This window comes from Anomalospiza imberbis, chromosome 2 (assembly GCF_031753505.1).
Source record: "Anomalospiza imberbis isolate Cuckoo-Finch-1a 21T00152 chromosome 2, ASM3175350v1, whole genome shotgun sequence".
Lineage (NCBI taxonomy): Eukaryota > Metazoa > Chordata > Aves > Passeriformes > Viduidae > Anomalospiza > Anomalospiza imberbis.
Window position 1 is genome coordinate 70,253,453 of NC_089682.1, and position 18,956 is coordinate 70,272,408.

The window sequence follows — 18,956 nt, forward strand, 5'->3', positions numbered from 1 at the left end:
TTGTTGTTTGCGTGCTTTTTGCTATTCTGAAGTTATCTGGGACATTTATTACTGGAGAGATGCAGTAATAGTTGTCTTCTATCTCTAGTTAATTTGTTAGAAAAAGAAAGGATAAATAGAAAAAGCAGTGTTACATGCTTCTGCAGTGAGCTGTGATTAATTTTCTCATGAGAAGAAGATAGCTAAACTTTCTAATATTAGTTTCAGTCTTTTTTTTCAGATGCTGAGATACAGAATGCTTCAAAGCAAAATCTCTCTACAGGGAAAGGCCGTTATGTATTCTGAAATACTCTGAACATGTAGGTGTAATGAAAGGTTCCCTGAGGATAAATGAATCTGTATGCACCAACAGCTTGGGAAGGGCTACTGCAAATCTTTTCAACCTTTACTTTCCCGCTGGAATTGTTTCTGTCTTCTCATATGCTGTTGATCTATAATCTGACATAATAAACCACACTGTTTTAGAACTACAAAATTATTATTTTGAAAGTATTATAAAGCTGAAGATGGGATAGGGACATTTAGCGTTTTTACTTCCTGGCCTTTGCTATGATCCAGATCAGGCTGCTACTGAACAACATGATTGCCATCTGTTCTAACATTTGCTAACTAAATGGGCATCCTCAGCATGGCTGAGCATACCACCAACATGCATGTTACAAAACCTTCCCTTCTGTTTTCATGGAGAAGACTGAATAAGAAGGATTTGAGATATTGAGCTTTTCCCTCAACTTTGTCAGTCCACAATAGTAACACTACCAAAGTGCAGAAAAATTTAAATCCTTAGCATTTACTGCCCTCAGTAAATTTCCCCACCCTTAGTTTGCCTTAACTGCCCACAGAATTATTAGCAGGAAATCAAGATGGTTATGGATCGACTGCTGAAGCTCTTGTCAAAAATTATATTTCCATCCAGTTGTTAGATGGTGCAGCTGGTCCCTGTTGGTAGCTGAACCCAAAGCAGACAGTTTTTAATGAACAGCTAATGAAGAAAGGGAGTTTTCAGTAATGAATGGTTTAGACTAATGGGCACCAGTGGTATAAAGAGAGCAGCTGAAATGTTAAGATTGTTGTGAATGCCAAGGGAGTGGAATTGCCTGGCTGTGGACACCAGGAGGAGTGGCAGGAGGAGTACAGGAATGGCATGTATTGATAAAGCTAGATCGATCAATAAGTCATCAATACTCAATATAATTATGTTCAACTTGCCAGGGAAGCCTACACCCAAACTAAAAGAAATATTCAAGCCACTAAGAGATGGTAGTGGGAGATAAAGACTAGTTTGGAGCCCAGCACACTCAGGGAGCCAGCAGAGATCCGAGTAAATCCTAAAGACATGCATAGTAGGGACAGATGGCAGAGACAGAAGATCTTTATTGCTGTCAGCTCCTTAAGAGTCCAAAAAGCACTCCAGCAAGGAGATTGTCAACATTATATATATATGATAAGGACTCCACAGCCAGCCATCAACCCTTGCACATGGTCACCTCAGGGAGTCCTGGGGATGCATCTGGATGCACGTTTTTCTTTATGAGTTCTGGACATGGGCCTAGATGCTTTTGAGTGCATGGATATAACAGCCTGATTGAAATCAGTTGGTTTTTAAATGAGGACATCTTCTCTTCCTATGAGATACTTCACTGAGTTTTACCGTATTATTTAAACAAATTTTCCTGCAACAGAATGTGCATTGAATGCAAGGACAAATAAGACCTTGGTCCTCTGAAAAAAAAAAAAAAAAGTCCTTATGAACATATATAAAGCTAATGGATAGACTGAGACTAAAGTAAAGTGGACCAATGCTTTATGAATTCTTCACTATAGGAGTAATAAAGCACTGGAACACAGAATCCATGGATATGCCACCCCTGGAAGTGCTCAAGGCCAGGCTGGATATGGCTATGAGCAACCCGGTCTAGTGGAAGGTGCCACTGACCATGGCAGGGGGACTTTAACTAGATGGTCTTTATTGTACCTTTCAACCCAAACCATCTATGACTTCATGAATTGGATATCCACAGAAAATAGGTAAAGGTTTTAAAGTAGAGCAGCGATTTTTACATTCCAGTAAAATATTTTATTCAAATATAAGATATATTTGCCTCAGGCTTCTACTAAGTTTGTACGAGATGGTTTGCTGCTTGTTCCAATTTTTCAGTGGACAGAGGACTCCAGGCTACAAATCTAATCATATTACAAAATGCATTTGCATGTACTTATTGCTGTAGTCTTCGCAAGAGTTACAGTTCAGTCTGATCACTTGGAAAATGGCTAATTGGAACCAGCACAGCCACATATCTTCTACATTGCTACTTTTGCTGCAAAAATACTTTAGCAGAGTTAAATTATTTGCAATATTTCTTGAGTGTAGCATTCTTAGGTGGCAATAAACATTTCATTTTTGTAGCCTTCCAAGCTGTTTCATAAACTTTAATGGGGTACTTTGAACAAGCTATGAAAAAATACAGTCATCCGACAAACTGAAATATCTCTTGTAAAATAAGTTGCAGAAGTCACTTACAGTGAGTAATATCTGGTGGGCCATATGGATCTGTCATGTAAATGGTGGTGGGCTTTCCAACTTTCAGATACACTACATCTGATGTGTTCTTCAGTATTGCTACTGCTTCTTCATGGGTAACTTCTTCTAAACTGTAATTATTTACCTTAGAGAAGAAATCAGAAAGGTGAGTTGAAAAGCAGAAACAGACACAAAAATCCTTGCAGTTTTCAAAATGTTTGGAACATTGCTGTAAACGAAGAGCACTAAAGATTATAGAAGCAATACTGCTGCAGGGTAGAAAACACAGTTTTCTTAGCACATGCATGTTCAAAGACTGATGTAGCAGTATTGATACACAGAGTCAAAATGGGTCAAGAAGGCACTTGGTTTTGAAAATAGAAAAGTCCTTTGTGATGTTCTGCTACTGGTAGTTTCACCAATATAAAATTTTATTTAATAATAAATTAATAGCACCACATCAGTTACAGAAACTATCTACATTACTTCATCTAACAAAATAAACTTCCTAATTCATCTCTTAACCTCCATAGCTGACACCTAAGAAATTACCTCAGACCCAACACACCCAAATATTTCCATCACTGATACGACATTGACCATTGAAATAAGGAGAGGTAAAAAATGGCATATAGAGTACCTATAAGATGCACGAATTGTAAAGGGAAAGTTCAGGATGAAGAAAAGATATTTTTCATTGTGAAAGTTTGTCAGTTCTCTGGAAGTGCAGGAAAAAGACATTGAAAAAGCAAGAGAATGCAGAACTAGTTCTGTGCTTTTTTCAGAAGAGAAAAACACTTAAGCAAGGATAGAAGTAGAAGACAACAGATAAAGAAGGGAAGGAAATGGTGGCAGAAAGCTTTGCCTATTTATGCTTTACTGCCACAGAAAGAAAATCAAAAGAAAAATATGTGAAGTTGTTTATTGTAGAGGCATATAAAATTTATTCACATATAAATCCACTGTATTCACAGAATGTCCACAGTAGGTTGTCCTCCTATAAACAGAACCGTTAATGTTCCCTGCCACAAAACGTATAAATCTCCTGAATGGAGAAATTATAGGATAGGGGGGAAAAGTAAAGGGTGTAGATCCAGGTTTCAGGCATGTGGCATAAGACAAGAGAAACAACAGAATCACAGAACACCTTCAGTTGGAAGGGACCCATAAGGATCATTGAGGTCAACTCCCTGCTCCTTGCAGTACTGCCTGAAACTGAACCATGTGACTAAAAGCATCATCCAGCCTCTCCTTGAATTCTGGCAGGCTTGGTGCTGTGACCACTTCCCTGGGGAGCCTGTTCCACTGACCTACATTTCCCAGTGAATGTTGTATATGAAGCATTTTACTGTCATTTAAATTGCCATCCTCTAACTTCCACAGTTACTGCAAGGATTCCTTTTAAAGATTATGCAAGATGCAAGCAGAATTCCCCCCTCACTATAGTGTAACATAACAGTGAATCATAGAAAAAAATATATTCCTTTCAGGGAATCTAGTATCAATAAATTATCAGGAACCTGAATGTGACAATAAGCTACTGCCAAAAGGTTTGGCAACTGGAAAGAAATCTAGCTATTATGAATCACTGGAAAACTCTTCATATCCAGATGATTTCATCAGCACCAAGAAAAAAATATTTTTATTGGACAGTATTGCTGAATCTAAAATTTTTCCTTGTATAATTCTCAGGCTTGGCTTCAAGGGTAATTAAAAGAGACAATGGCAGGTATATTATGATAATTTGATATGAAGAGCAGTGATAGATCCTAACACTCAGAAGGGAGCAGCTGACAGAGTATGCTGTATTTTGACAGGTCCTCTATTTAAATAAAAATCTTATACCTAACTTCTATAAATTTCTGTACCTTTCCTTGTTATGAAGAGCAATCACTCACATATACTTTAATAAATAAATGCCTTAAATTAATAGGCTGGCAGGAAGAAGTGACTGAAATTATGCCTTTCTTGTTTATATATTTCAAAACTGCCAGACACTTCAGATTCACACATTTTAGAAAAATGACCACAAGGTTATCCTTTACCTCTTCTCCTTCCCACGTTGTCTGTACATTGTATCTACCTTGTGTTTCATCCTAAGTTTTTTTGAAGTAGTGAAAATCTGATATAACCTCACCCACTATACAGCTGCTTTAAAAAACCGTTCTCAGTCAAAAAAAAAGACACAAAATGAAATATCTTAGAACTGTCTGGATTTTGATTTTTTTGGTCTTTTTAGAAGTGAATAAAAACAATTATGACACAAATTGACATGATACAATTTCTTTTCCAAAGGTGTCGGATTTTGGGTTTTTTTGGGGTTTGTTTCTGTAATTTAGCTGACAAAAATCCATCACAAGATACTTGGATGCCACAGTCGTGCAGTAAAGAAGACAAAAAGCCATTTTAGAAACAGAAAGTAAAATATTATACATACAAAACATGTTTGATACAGCAGGTCCTGTGTTTTCTCTCTGACAATAACATTATGGGACAGGTGTTTTACCAACACTGTATAAATTGCTGAAATCTAGGAGTTAGGACTTAAGGAGTTTAAGCAATTCTAAATTAAAATTTAATGTCTATGCAGTTCAAAACTATGTTTATCTTTATACACATAAAGATCCTGGAGTTCATGGCAAAGTTTATGCAAAATAATTCTGTCCTGGACTGCTCAGTTCTCAGTAAACAAAGAAATAAAGAAAGACTCAATGTATGTCAAGAAAAAAACAAACAAACAAACAAGCTTGTTGATTCATTCACAAAAATTAAGATCCTCAGTGGTGCCATAAGGTCTCTTTTAAGTGGGAGCTCTTTGAGAAGGAGATGACATCACCTTCCTTCATAATTTGCCAACATCAGCTTAGACTTGCACTTCCAGACTTCCTTCAGAAGGTAGTCCTTGCTTTGGATCTATAATTCCTATTAATACTACTATGTGCATCTATCAATATATTTTCTACTTTTTGACCATAAAACAGTGATCACAAATACAGACATCTGTAGGTATTCTGATACACAAAAAACTTGAATACTTAGAGGAATTCTATTGTTTAGGCCCCTTGATATTATTGCAAGATGACTGTAGTATGTAATTTTTTTCATAGGGGAATCTCTGGACATCTTTCCTTAAAACACTGTACAAGAGACTATTTCTGAAGCTATTTCTTCCATAAACGATGTCTATCTTGACAGAATTGTAAGTACTAAATCTGGTTTTTTTTGGTGGTTTGGCCCAATAAATGCATTATAGCAAATCTTTACTTCTTCCTGTAGAGATAACCTTATATACTTTTACATATAGCTTGCAAAAAAAGGGTTGAGTGAGAGGTAAAGAAGATAGAGAGTGGGAGATGCACACAAAGCAAGAAATCAAAGTGTATATAGCATGCAATCCTCTTAGAGGCTGAATTTTTGTGCAGAATGGCTGACTTAATTCTGAGTGGGTAGAATGGATACTGCATGCCAAATTTCTGTATCTAAGAAGCCAATTTAAATAGCAATTAATTAAGGGGGAAAAAAACCCCTTAAGGCAAATGCTAAAAAAGGTATTTATCTGAGTGGTCAGTTTAGTCACAAAGTTGTATATTTGAAACTAAAAATGCTGTGAAGGAGACAAAGGATAGGAGTCAGAAAGAAAAAACCCATGGAATAAATGGGGCTTTTCTAATGGGAAAAGTTCCATGCAGTGAAAATTTAAAAATGCAAAGAGCATCTGAAGAAAAAAAAAATAGGAAAGCTTTTTCTTTAAATAGAAAGTATGTGATATAAGACATACTGGTAACATGAGAAACGAATAAGGAAAAGAAATAAAATTCTGAGCAGTAGAAAAGGAAATTAAAGATAAAAGACCAATCAAAAAAGCTATTTGAGTGATGGGAGAAATCAATAAGAAATTATGCCAAAGAGATATAAAAAGACTGGGGTGTTTTTTTTCCTAAACAGCATAATCAGGGTAATGAAGTATAAACCTAAGCAAGAATGTTTTATTTGGAAGTTTTCCTAGATTCATACTGAAAATCAAAAGCCCCAAAAAGCAGCTAAAAAAGCTTAGAATCCCCAAAATGACTGTACAAGTGCTCTAAAGAATAATTTTATTCAGAACAATATAAGCTGATATGAGAATAAGAGCTCCAGAGGAATAAGTCTGTCTTATTTAATTTTCCTTTTTTAAAGGGGATTTGTTCATTTCCTTTATTGATTTAGGCTAAGAAAGATTTGATTCACTGAGTGAATGAGACAAAGGGGTGATCTTTACCTTACCAGTGGTAATGTCTGCTTTTCTGCAATATTCAACTTTTCATTCAGACAGTGGATTTTCCCGGGTGAAAATTTGCCATAAACACCTGCAACCTGCCAGCTGTAAATCTAGAATGCTGATGGCCTTTTTCAAAACTCACTCACTTAAAAGGCTGCAAAAAGTAAAATGCTTTCCAGTGCTGAAGAGTAATCATTTGTACAAAGGATACAAAGCTGTTTGTATTAATTAAATACTTATAATCCCATGGTCTCGTGAGTTAGTTGCACAAGTGCTGGGCTGTTTTCTCAAAGATGATCCCACAAAGACAGTCAAAATCAGTTTCAAAGAACACCTCTGATCAGAACCAAATGCTAATCTAGATGCATCTTGAATTACATGCTCTGATTTTATGCACTTTAATGCAAATCCGATCCTGCATTCATATACAATCTGAAAGAAACAGATACTGGTAGGGAACTCAATAAGGAACACATCAGCAATTGCAGTCACAACCCTACTGCAGTCCTATGAAATCACCAGAAAAGAACACTTTTTTCCAGAACGGAAGCATAAATTTCTGAAAAGGAAAGTGACTCCTGTTTCTTCCTCCTGTTTTCATCAAGAAAACAGAATCAAATTATATTTTTTGTTATATGCAATCACTGATCTCTGTGACTCCATGGGCCAAGAAGCAACAGGATATGGACCAAAGTTGCATGTTTATTTTGGCATGAGATGTATTTTAGAAAAGCTAATAGTTATAAAAGATTAATAATAACTTACATTTTCATGTAAACACTAATGGTTTTAGTATTTTCCATGAAAAATGCCTTGCTTCTAGCTATTAGTGGTGTTATGTAGCACCAGTTTTATACTGATCTCCCATTTATTCATTCTGTAGATAACATACTCGTCCAAAGTAAGACGATGGTATGAGATTAAAAAAAAGTAATTATTTGAGCTGTAATAACTGAAACCATTTTTCAGCTTTTCTCTATCATTATTAGCAGTGACCTTGAAGAGGTGAGACGTGCATCATGTTTGGAAGTGACACGTCATTTCACTGTGAGATACTTGAAGGCAGGGCTGCCACAGACTGGAGGAAGGGCATGAAGAAGACTTTATGATGTTCAGCAGGAAGAAACAGTAAATCCTGCCTCTGGCACAGGCTAACTCCCATCAATAGCACAGCCTGGGCACTGACCGCCTGTCAGCATCTCTGTGGAAAAGTGCTTGGGGCCCCTGATGGATGGCAAGCTGGGCATGAGCCAGCTGTGTGTCCTGGCAGCAAAGAGGTCAACAGCATCCTGGGCTGGATGAGCAGGACCAGAGGCTGGAGAATGAGCAAAGGATTATTCCCCAATAGCTCACACTCTTGCCTGTACCTGGAAACTCTGTTCACTTTTGGTTCCTGCACTACAAGAAAGATAACAAAAGGAGGCAAGTTGAGAGCTGTGCTACTGGGATGGCTGGGGACGGAGCACTGACCTGTTGAAGAGAAAATGGGGGATCCTGGTACTTTTTAGTCTGGATAAGGGGTTCCTCTGAAGACAACTAATAACAGACCCCCAGTACTTATAGGAAGATCATCAAGGCAAAGCTAAGCTTTTCAGACTCACATGTGGTAACAAGATAAGTGACAGCAGGCAGATGTTGAGACAAGAGAGGGCCAAACAGGTTATCAGAAGTATTTTCCTCAGGAGGACAGCTGAGATGTGGAACAGGTTTCCTAGAAAGGCTCTGCAACTTCCATCCTTGGAGATTTTTGAGATGCAAGTGGATAAATCCCTGAGAAACCTTGTCTGGCCCTATAGCTGACCCTGAATTACCATGGTGGTCTGTGATGCTCTGTACATGCTTTACTTTTGCTCCTTTCCACTGCAGACAGAAGCTGAGAACCCACTGCTGTGGGTTTCTCACCATTGGCATCGCCACCAGCAGAAGGAGGCATTACCACCAGAACACAGTGAGGGAGTATTTTTCTCCTAGCTGTAAGTCTTCAGAGAAGAGCTCTGATTTCTTCCTTTCATATATACCTAGAAAAACCATTCAGTTTTTGGTTGAAACACTCATGCTTTCACCAGTAATTTTCCAAACAGATACCTTGGGATTACTGTACAATGGAGCATTGTCCTGTGCAAGTGCTCAGGTTAGTAAGTCTTAAGTGTAGGCTTAGTGCCACAAAAACATAACTGTATAACATGCCCTTGTACAGATTTCACAATAATCACAATGTATTATTAACATAATACATCTTCAGAAAAGCTTAACACACTATATGCAACCTGCATTTAATAACAGTAGGGTCATCAAGCTGCAAAATGCTCAAGTGGCCCATTCGTGTCTTACATTTCAATACTAGATTTTATTTTGCTTCTACACTTTCATCACCTCTTAAATTTATATTAATTTGATTTGCAATTTCTTTGGTATCTGAAAGCATTTCACACAAAATTAACAGAGCGCAGATACAAAAATTTAAAAAGCTCCTCAGGAGCTGCTGAGAATTCCAGGAGGATGACGAATTCTTTTAAATTCTGTAGAGAATGATGGAAAAAAACAAAGTTCAAGAAAGGATGCACTACTGAGAAGGACAAAACAAAAAAGAGAAATGGTTCAAACGTATAATCAATAAGAAATCAGTGAAGCAGAAGTAGGACCATATAGATGACAAGGCTAATACTCTGTTGAAACACTGCCAAAAGAAAGTAATTAATTTTTTCACTCACTATTCATAATGGAACATGAAGTTAATGCCAGGAATTGACAGATAATTCACAAATTAGGATAGAAAAATACTGAAGGTACAGAAGTTATAAACAAATCAGGTCATCTACTTGGAGAGCATCAAGAAACATGGCTACAATCTGCATGAATTTTAGAAACAGCTCTTGATCACTAAACGAATCTCCAAATATGTAATGATTACGGTATACAAAGAGTAAGTTGAGTAGTATTTTCTTATGTAACAGTGAAAAGCTTGCCTGGAAGTACATGACTAGAGGAGAGCAATACTTGGAATGATTTCTTTTTTTGCTCATTTATGTGCAGTGATAAAAGGAGACAACACTTAGCCAAGAAACAGTCCAGACTGAAAGGAAAGAACAAAGACATCAAATGTAATGCAAATGACCTCTGCTCATTTTCAGAAGTATAAAATTGTCACAATGAAGAAACATCTATATCTGACTGTAGTGACTCATAGGTTGAAGGCTGAGATGCTTAATAGACTTGTCCTATAAAAATCTGAAAAGAATGAATTTATACACAGTGGTATAGAAAATTTACTACCTCATGTGAATTGGAAAGAAATAAGAGTAAAGTAACAAAAAATTGCAGATAACACAAAAACTGCAAGGAATTCTCATCAGGGTAAAAAGCAACAAAAACAGCCGAACAGAAGCAGATTTGCAACAAGTTGCAAAATAACTAAAGTGCAAATTTGGCAAATAAAAATATACATTTCTGCGCCAAAATTAGCCAAAACTTCATCATCCAACAGTGACTTGAATTTCACTATGCTGATGTTAAGCAAAGCCAAAATGCCAAAGAAATTTTGAGTTCTAGTTTCATTTTGCACTGGTTTTGCTAACACCAGTTGATCCTAAGCTGTTTTATCTATCCATTTGGGTTAATAAAAAAAGACAGAGTCACCAACCGAGCAACCAAGTGCCTTTCCAGTTCTGTTTAGTATTCTGTATAAAATTAATGGTCATCTTCATATGTGACTGGAACACAGTGTCCCTAGCCAAATAAAGAAATCCTCAATTAGGCCCAGCTTCACAGGCAGCAAAAAGGTTAAGGCAATTTTTTACTGCTTAAATATCCCATCACAAAACAATGCTAATGCAGTACAAGTGGTTTTTTTCACTGCACTTATTAAAAAAAAATGTTTCTCTACCTGCTGAAATTTATGCAAATGCATTGACATGAATACAACTTGACATAGATTAACTTGTACTGATTCACCAGGGTCAGGATTTCCCCTCAATGCTGAATTAAACAAAATCTGTGAGTGGGAAAACATTATTGATAAGAAACAAGGAACCAGCACTAGGGAAAAGTTAGAAAATGTTTGTGGTGTTCTTTAACATCTTTTTCGAAAATATACGTAAAGCATTCCTACAGGTACTGAAATGTAAGTAGTAGTGCACTGGCAGTTGCTACATGGAAGTCATTTACTGGCATGTACTGACAGCTTTCAATTTGTCTACAACAAACAGTAGAATCAGTACTAACTTAACAAACAGTTTGTCTAAAATCTTGTAAGTTTTATGATCCATTTTGACTTGTTGCTTATATGCATAATACATTTATTCTCTGCTCCATAAAAGGTTTGTCAAAGTAATATAATACACCGCCTTCACAAAATGTTAGTTTTCCAGAGGAATGTTTTTTTTTTACTTCAATCTCAGAAAAATATTTAAAAAACTGGAAAAATGAAGATGATGGAAATACAATTATTATAGCAGTTGTTTTGGTTACCTCCAGAAAGATATATGGTAAATGAAAGTCCTTATATGAAACAATTTTCAGCTAAATAAATGGCATTTAAATTTGTCATACTTACCATAAGAAGTCTATCTCCAACCTGCAATCTCCCATCTTTTTGTGCAGCTCCCCCATCAATAATCTTAGTGACATAAATGCTGTTGTCCCCAGGGATGTGTTGGTTTCCCACCCCTCCTGCAATACTGAATCCTAGACCTGGAAAAGATATTGTAAACAAAACATTAGCAATACAACATTTTACATTAAATAGAAGGAGAAGAGTAGTATATACAATATAAACTTTGAGTATTTTTTACAGAAATACAAATAACATGCTCTTTCACTTTCCCTGAAAGGTCAGGGGCAGAACTAAAGCAAGAAAATTCTTTGCCATTTACAATTACAGAAAGGTAGAGACAAAAATAATTGAAGCAGTGATGATTCTAGACACCCTCTTCACTGGGGTCCAGTGCAGCCTACATCAAGAAGTTATGGCTCAGCTTTCCATGTTCAGCATTTAAACACTGAAACTTGGAGTTTATTTTGTTAAATATTGATATAAAATATATCACCATCTATCAGAACAAAATGAAAGATGGTCTGATTGTCCATATAATTTGAAAAATACTAGAAGAGGTCTACCACAGGTTTTGCATGTTCATTTCGTACCACAGGGAAGGATCAGTAAAAATAAAAGAGAAAAGGTGTAGAAGTTTGATTTAAAGTGTGGGGTTTTTTCTTAGGACACAAATCTGTGTCTATGAACACAAAGTAAGAAAGCAATAGTCCTTTGTAAATATATAATTTGTATTCACTGATTTGTGAAATTCCTAGATAAACAGTCAAAGACCCAAACTTTGGAACGACGTCCATAATACATGCTGATATGATTAAAGAAAAGGAAGGCAAAATAAATAGATGCTGGTGGAAGAAAAAAAGACACTTTTCCCCTTTTCCTATATTTCTTATCCTCTGACACTTTGCACACATAAGCAAATCATTGCTTTAATTTTTAGGAACATTTTTATCTCTCAATCAAAGACAGAAATTACTCTGCTTGATTTCCACAGAAATTAACTTCATAGAGCTATTTTTTCAGAGATTATGTAGCTAATGGGAACTTCTATCTGAACAGAGAAGCTGTTTCTGACAGCAACCTGCTTAGATTATTGCTCCAACTAGGGATTTCTCTTTTAGATGTACAGAAAAACAGTTATATCTATTTAGAGAATAATCACTGGTTTTAGCTATGAAATCTATGCTGTTCACTCATTCCTAAAAGAAGCATGTTGATAATTGCTGTAACCTGAGCAGTGTATATTTAATGCACACAACATTTTTAGCAGCTGTATGAGTACCAAGATAAGGGGAGGTTTTGAGTGAATTAAATATTTTAATTTTTTTCTACCACATTATTTTCATTTGATCATTATTTTAGCTTCAAAAAGATGTGAGGTCAGATACCATAATGGACTACTTAATAGAACGTGCCACACCAGTAAATTACAAAAAGAAACCTTTGAATTTATATCTCCAATTGAAACACTACTTAATTAATCAACTATTAACAATACACATGAAGTTAATTCAGAAGTATGGGGTAATTAAAAGAAAGCTTTATTGAAAGCTTTATTGAATTTCCAGCTAAAGCTCACAATCACTCTTACTATTTATGTGCTACTGTCACTACATGGATAAAAAGATTATCATTTTTTCAGCAGGGAAGAACTTTTTCCTGGGACTGCTAACAAAGAAGAGAGAAGATATTCTAACAAAACATTAAGAATTAAAATGAAAATTTTCTTTAAAATGCTAGTTATGGACAAGGAATAATGACTGACTAATATTTCTTGGTGACATAATTATAATCAATTTTATCTAAACCCCATCTGTTTAGGCTTCTACCAGTAAAGATCTGAGAATATTCCAGAATGCTGGTGGGAGCAAATGAGTGGGCTAGATCTCAGCCAGAGGGCTTTCCTCAGCCCCACTGCTTACCTAGGGCATGATCGTGGGAGGATTAGGTTGCGGTGCGCTTCCACCCCTTCCCCTTCCCTTTATTGACACTGTACACGTGTAAAGGGCAAGGCCATTTCTGTACACACAGCTGCACAAAGTGGGTTCTAATTCAGCCTGGTCCTGCTGCAACACTAACAAGTAGTAGCCAAGAAAATCCCCTGCATTTTCTGTAGTGCTGAGTGGGGGGCTTGGCTTGCTGTTTGCATGGTTGTAGCACAATGGACATATGAAACCATAAAAAAAGAGCACCAACACAGGCTGCTCCCATTACAAATGTGAAACTTAAAATAATGGAAGGAGTAACTTTTTTTAGTACAGTCTATATAAAATTTAGATGTGGTACAATGTGGGGGCTACACTGCATTTGTAAGCAAGGTCTGACTTTGGCCATCCAAATAACCAGCAGTGATTGCAGAAAGGTTTAGAAGAGCAGAACAAGATGGGGTAATAGTGTGGGGAGCAAAAGGAGAGTGGGTAGGAAAGAAAACTGAGGAAGACAAAAATTTTCCATGTCAATCAATAATGATTTAATTTCATTGCTTAATCATACTTGCCTTCTTTAAAAGATTTCTTCTTGGAAAGGACAGGGAATGGAACAATGCCCCATTTAATTTTATTTAAATTACTTCTGCTAATTGCTAGGGCACATGCAAAGTATACTACACAAAAACTTTTGGGTAGGATTCATATGGCCAAATGACATCCGACAACTATGTTTATCATTAATATTACCTGTACGATAAATGAAAATTCATTAAGAGCTTTTAAAGTATGATTCATCTCATCTCAACAAGACATCTGAAAGAGATGAGGTGAATCATACTTTTGGTTTTTGAAAGGCTGGGTCTGGATGTGGGAAGAGGCAAGTGGGAAGATCAGTGCTATGAAAGTTCACAATCTGAGTTCATTTAGACTGAAGGTTTCTGTTTGAACACTTCAGAAAGGTTTGCTCAACCCTGGTGTGCATCTGTGGTCATTCACTACATCAGGTTAGTGTTATATCAAATTCTTATCTGTTTTAAAAGCAGAGAATCATTCAAGCAATGGAACAAGGCTATGTTTTCTAAATGGTATTTTTCATTGTTCCATTGAATTACATCTTCCTCCCCCCCATCAATAAAACAGCATATTTGGTGGCAGAACCTTTTTCTTGTTGATTCCTTTGGTTATGAAAACATTTCCATCAGAACACAGTTCAGGAGTTGATCACTTCCTCTTTGACTGATGTGCAATCTGCTTCACAGAAACAACTGATCTTGGAGAGAGTGCTTAAATTCCTCACAACAGGAATTAGATGGAGGATAAATTCAGAATGGAGTTGAGGAAGAAATGTTTTATCATGATGGTGGTGAGGCACTGGCAACAGGATGCCCTGAAAAGCTGTGGATGCCCCACCCCTGGAAATGTTCAAAGCCAGGTTGAATAGGGCCTTGAGCAACCTGATCTAATGCTAATGAGCAACAGGTTTGGAACTTAAAGATCCCTTCCAACCCAAACCATCCCATGTTTCTATGGGGTTCAGTGAAGAAGAGATTACTTCAAGAGGGAAAAAAGTGAAAACTGGATTTAATACTGGTGCACATCCAAGTCAAACTCAGCTTTGTTCGAAATCACTGCAGAGGATAGGCTCTTATGAGATTGACTCTATGTGTAAGCTAGGAAAGTTGAGTCAAACCTAATTTCCTTCCATTTCCACTGGATTTGTGTTTGTAAAATTCATCTACCTTTGGGTTCCACAAATGCTGATCATTGATCCTGTGAATAATAATGTGCAATAATCCCATGAAAAACCAGACATTTCTGGTATCAGAAAGAGGAAAAGGGACAGGGACAAAAGCTATTCCATTAAAACTGGAAGCTGCAGGAAAAAATGCTACTATCAATAAGTCGAAGATATTTTGTAATATCTTTTCCTGGGATTATTAGCAAGAACGTGTTAAAATATTTGGCTATTTACATCTATTTTGCATTATTTTCCACACCAGATACATGTTTTAAATATATCACTATATTAGTAAAACAATATGTTCTAACTATTTTTCTAGTAAAAGTCAGCTTGGAGGCTCTCCATATAATTAGTCCAGCAAGTTAGACTAATAAAAATAAATAATAATTATTAAAAATAATAAAACCTCTGTTAAAGACATAGTGGGTAAATGGATGTCACATTTTGCTACTATCCTATACAGAGAACCAAGCTTATTTTAAATCAGCAAAGAGAGTGAGGATTTTAAAACACAAATAAAACAAGATTTTCACGGCTCCCAATAAGGGGAAGACAAAGAAAGCAGCATTTAAGTCATAACCTTAAAATATAGCTAAGAAGTGTTTGATTTTCACGTAGTTAACAAAAACAGGGTGCTTTAGAGACATAAAACAGCTAATTCCTAATTCCTAGCTATGCCACGGTAGACCTTACCTCATAACTGACCTGGGAGCATAGACTTAGTGAAACCACAACAGGCATAGGACTTTCAATAGAAATATTATCATATTAACAAATGAAATGTGAATGGGAGTAGGAATCCAAGACCAAGAAGAAAGACCAAATTTTTGAGAAATCATGTGTACTGACAGTACAGAGCATTCCAAGCAATAAAAATCAAAATGAGTAATTTCTGTCAAACCTGGACAGAATGTCTGGGCTCTGTAAGACCATTGAACAGGTGTCTTGCCAGCAGAAGACCCTGTACCTTGACAGTGGGATGTTGGCAGCAAGACTACAGCATGTGACATCTGACATTCTCTTGCCTGTAAGCCCAAAAGGGAAGCAGATAATATCAGTAAAAATGTGTGTTTACTAAATGAAAAAAATCAGCACATGAGCAGCCACCTTGTGGCTTTGAGACTGAAGAAAGGTATTCAATATAAAGGATCACCCCTAACAACAGCAGACTCCTAGAGGGTATAAATAATTGATAAAAAAATCTGTCAGTTCATGGTTGCCAATCAAGAAAATACCAAGAGATGTGGTAAGGGTTTGATGTCCCATGTCCTTTGTGTCACACACAAGTGAGCCAGACCACCTCAGCACGTACACCCTGGGGGATGTGGATGAAAGAGTGAATGAAATACATGAAAGGAAGATCATAAATGGTTAACTTATTCAGAGATTTCATGAATAAATGTCACTACCCCTCCCTATACATTCTCTCATTGCTTTTTGCCACATTTATTTTCTAAAGGAATGAAACAAACTGATTTGCTCCAGAGCACTGTGTGCATTCAGATTTTAAGAAACTGTTTCATGCAGCAAAAGAACAAACCAGAAAGGATCCCCAACAAGCTTCCCCACTGAGGCCTTTCCCTGACACTGCAAGCCTGGCTGCTCTGTGGCATATGACACATCAACGATTCTCCTGCAAATAACTGGACATGGCAATGAGGAAACCAATCTGGGGCAGCTCCTGCCTTTCCCAAGGGCCAGCCACTTCTACAACACAGCAACAAAAAAATGTAGCTTGCTAAAATTGTCAAACCTGGAACAATGAGGCTCAATCCAGGTTTCTAAATAATCAAATTCCACTTGCAGGGAGGAAAGGAACATGGGGAATATAAAATGCTTTGACTGATAGAATGATTGACTTGTTTTGACAGGTACCACTGTTATGTCCAGTTTATATGAGTAAACAAACTATAAAAATGTTAATTATAAACAAAGGAGTACCAGGGAATGTCTCCCCATGCCCTTTGCTCAAGTCTCCTGTTGCCAGTTTCAGCTTTCCTGGAGGACATATACAGCACATATTTACAATAACATCTCACAACTGTGGACAATTTATACGCTTGTTATAGCTGTGACTTATGACTATTGTTCATTATTGACAGCAGAATCCTCTTTTACTTGGTCCATACAAAAATAAAACACATCACAAAATAAAAATTAAAGTTTGTGTCACAATAATTACACAATGTTACAAAGAGGGACCAATCTTCCTCTACAGAGCTCTTTCTTTGTCATCCTATGAATCAGCTCTTAATTCAAGAATATGAAGTCACTTTATCTCATCTCCTTCATGTTGTAGCAATGGAGCCAAATATCAGTTTATTTGAGTGATTTCTTACAGCAATTCTTATGCCTGATGCATGCGACATCTTATGCCAGAAGGACTTATGTGAATAAAATTTGCCTACATTTTGTTTTGTGGATGAAAACGTCAATCTAAAATACAGTACAATTCATAAAACTTCTACTAATATTCACAACATATTTAAAATCTGTCTAATTTCATTGCCACTGTTAATTCTTGTTTCAGACACTGCTCCCAGATCACTTCAGAGGGTTATTTTTGTAACTAACAATTGGATAATAGCCTAGACCACGAAGCAGGCCCAAATCCCTGCACATCTAACACAGCATGTTGTTATCTGGTGTTTCTTTCTAATGGCCTTGGGTTAAAAACTTCAAGCATCTTCCTTATTGTTTTGACATTTTCTTTCAGAAATATCTCGTGTTTCAGGTTATTTCCCAGCTGATGTCAGATAGAGTAAAAATGATGCCACTAGGTAAGAAGAATATTGTCCAAAACCACCTTACACAATGTGAAAATTATTGTTCCCCTTACACTGTGTGGCATTATATATTTATGCCTTCAGGTATTTATCCAACTGGTTTTACGCATTTCCTTTGTTCCCACCCACAGCCATTTTTATAGTTATTATTTTCATTAACCCCTACACTCTGGCTCCCAGTGCATCACCTCTCCATTCTACTGAAGCAATAGGGATGCCAGATTTCAGTACAGCCTCTGCTGAGGATCAAACTGAGCAGCACACACAGCACTCCCACTGAATATGGCCTGTGCTCACAAGAGATGCTATGGCTGGATGGCAGCTGGGATAATACAGCAGGCAAGGAGAATTATTTTCTTGCAAATGGGCACTGATACTTTTCTGTATGGAGACAGATTTTTCTTGAGGTTTTAATAGAAATTAAACAGTAAAATTTTTCATCTTATTTGCCTTTATCTGCATGAATTTTTAGCTCTGTAAATTCAATTTTTCAAAGTAAACTATAATAGTATAGTTAGTTCTAATTTTAACTATTCTTGATTTAATAAAAAGAAAAAGGATCATTGACATTTAAAACATTATAGTAACACAATATTGCTGCACAGCCTAGTGCAAAAATGTGCAGAGGTGTGTCCTTGATTCTTGATGAAAACAGAGATATTGATCTCGCCGAGATTAAAATGGCTTCAAGACACTGCTGCATATGTACATTCATACTATCACAAAGTTCTCTGAAGGACTGAAGGCTTGGAAAAATGGCAGCCAGCTAAAAGTCAGAGGAGAGACTGTGGTGGTAGCTACTATCTGGTGATGGAGGGATGGCAGGCTGATTTCCATACCTTTGACTGAGGATATCCAAGCAGGTTTTCAGCATATGTAATTAAGAAATTTGGCTATTGTGCTGCTAACTACAGTTCCTTATATCTGTTCCAAAACAGCTTCCTGCTGAGATGTCCTGGAAAACCCCTGCCCACAACTGCATTCTCTGAGGTTACTTTTCTGCTGGGGGCAGGGGAATGTGAAGTACTACATCTTCTGTTTGGACATAGGGTTCATCAATGTCATCTGAGACCCATAAAAGCCAGAAACACAAAAGACTCCAGAATATGGAAAAAAAAATCATCTGGATATTCCAGGGATTTTCTTGCTGAGTTGCTCAGCTGTAGCCTCAGA

The 18,956-nt window shown here is 36.7% G+C and overlaps 1 protein-coding gene across 32 annotated transcripts in view; it reads right to left on the reverse strand.

Moving 5' to 3' along the window:
• Positions 1-18,956, reverse strand: part of DLG2 (discs large MAGUK scaffold protein 2) — a 984,419-nt gene that overhangs the window by 262,052 nt on the left and 703,411 nt on the right. For all 32 annotated transcript variants that reach the window (XM_068181606.1, XM_068181605.1, XM_068181599.1 and 29 more), the window contains 2 exons: positions 11,332-11,468; positions 2,522-2,666 (listed from right to left, as the gene is read on the reverse strand). In XM_068181606.1, the coding sequence (XP_068037707.1) occupies positions 2,522-2,666; positions 11,332-11,468 (282 nt within the window). The remainder of the gene's footprint in view (positions 1-2,521; positions 2,667-11,331; positions 11,469-18,956) is intronic.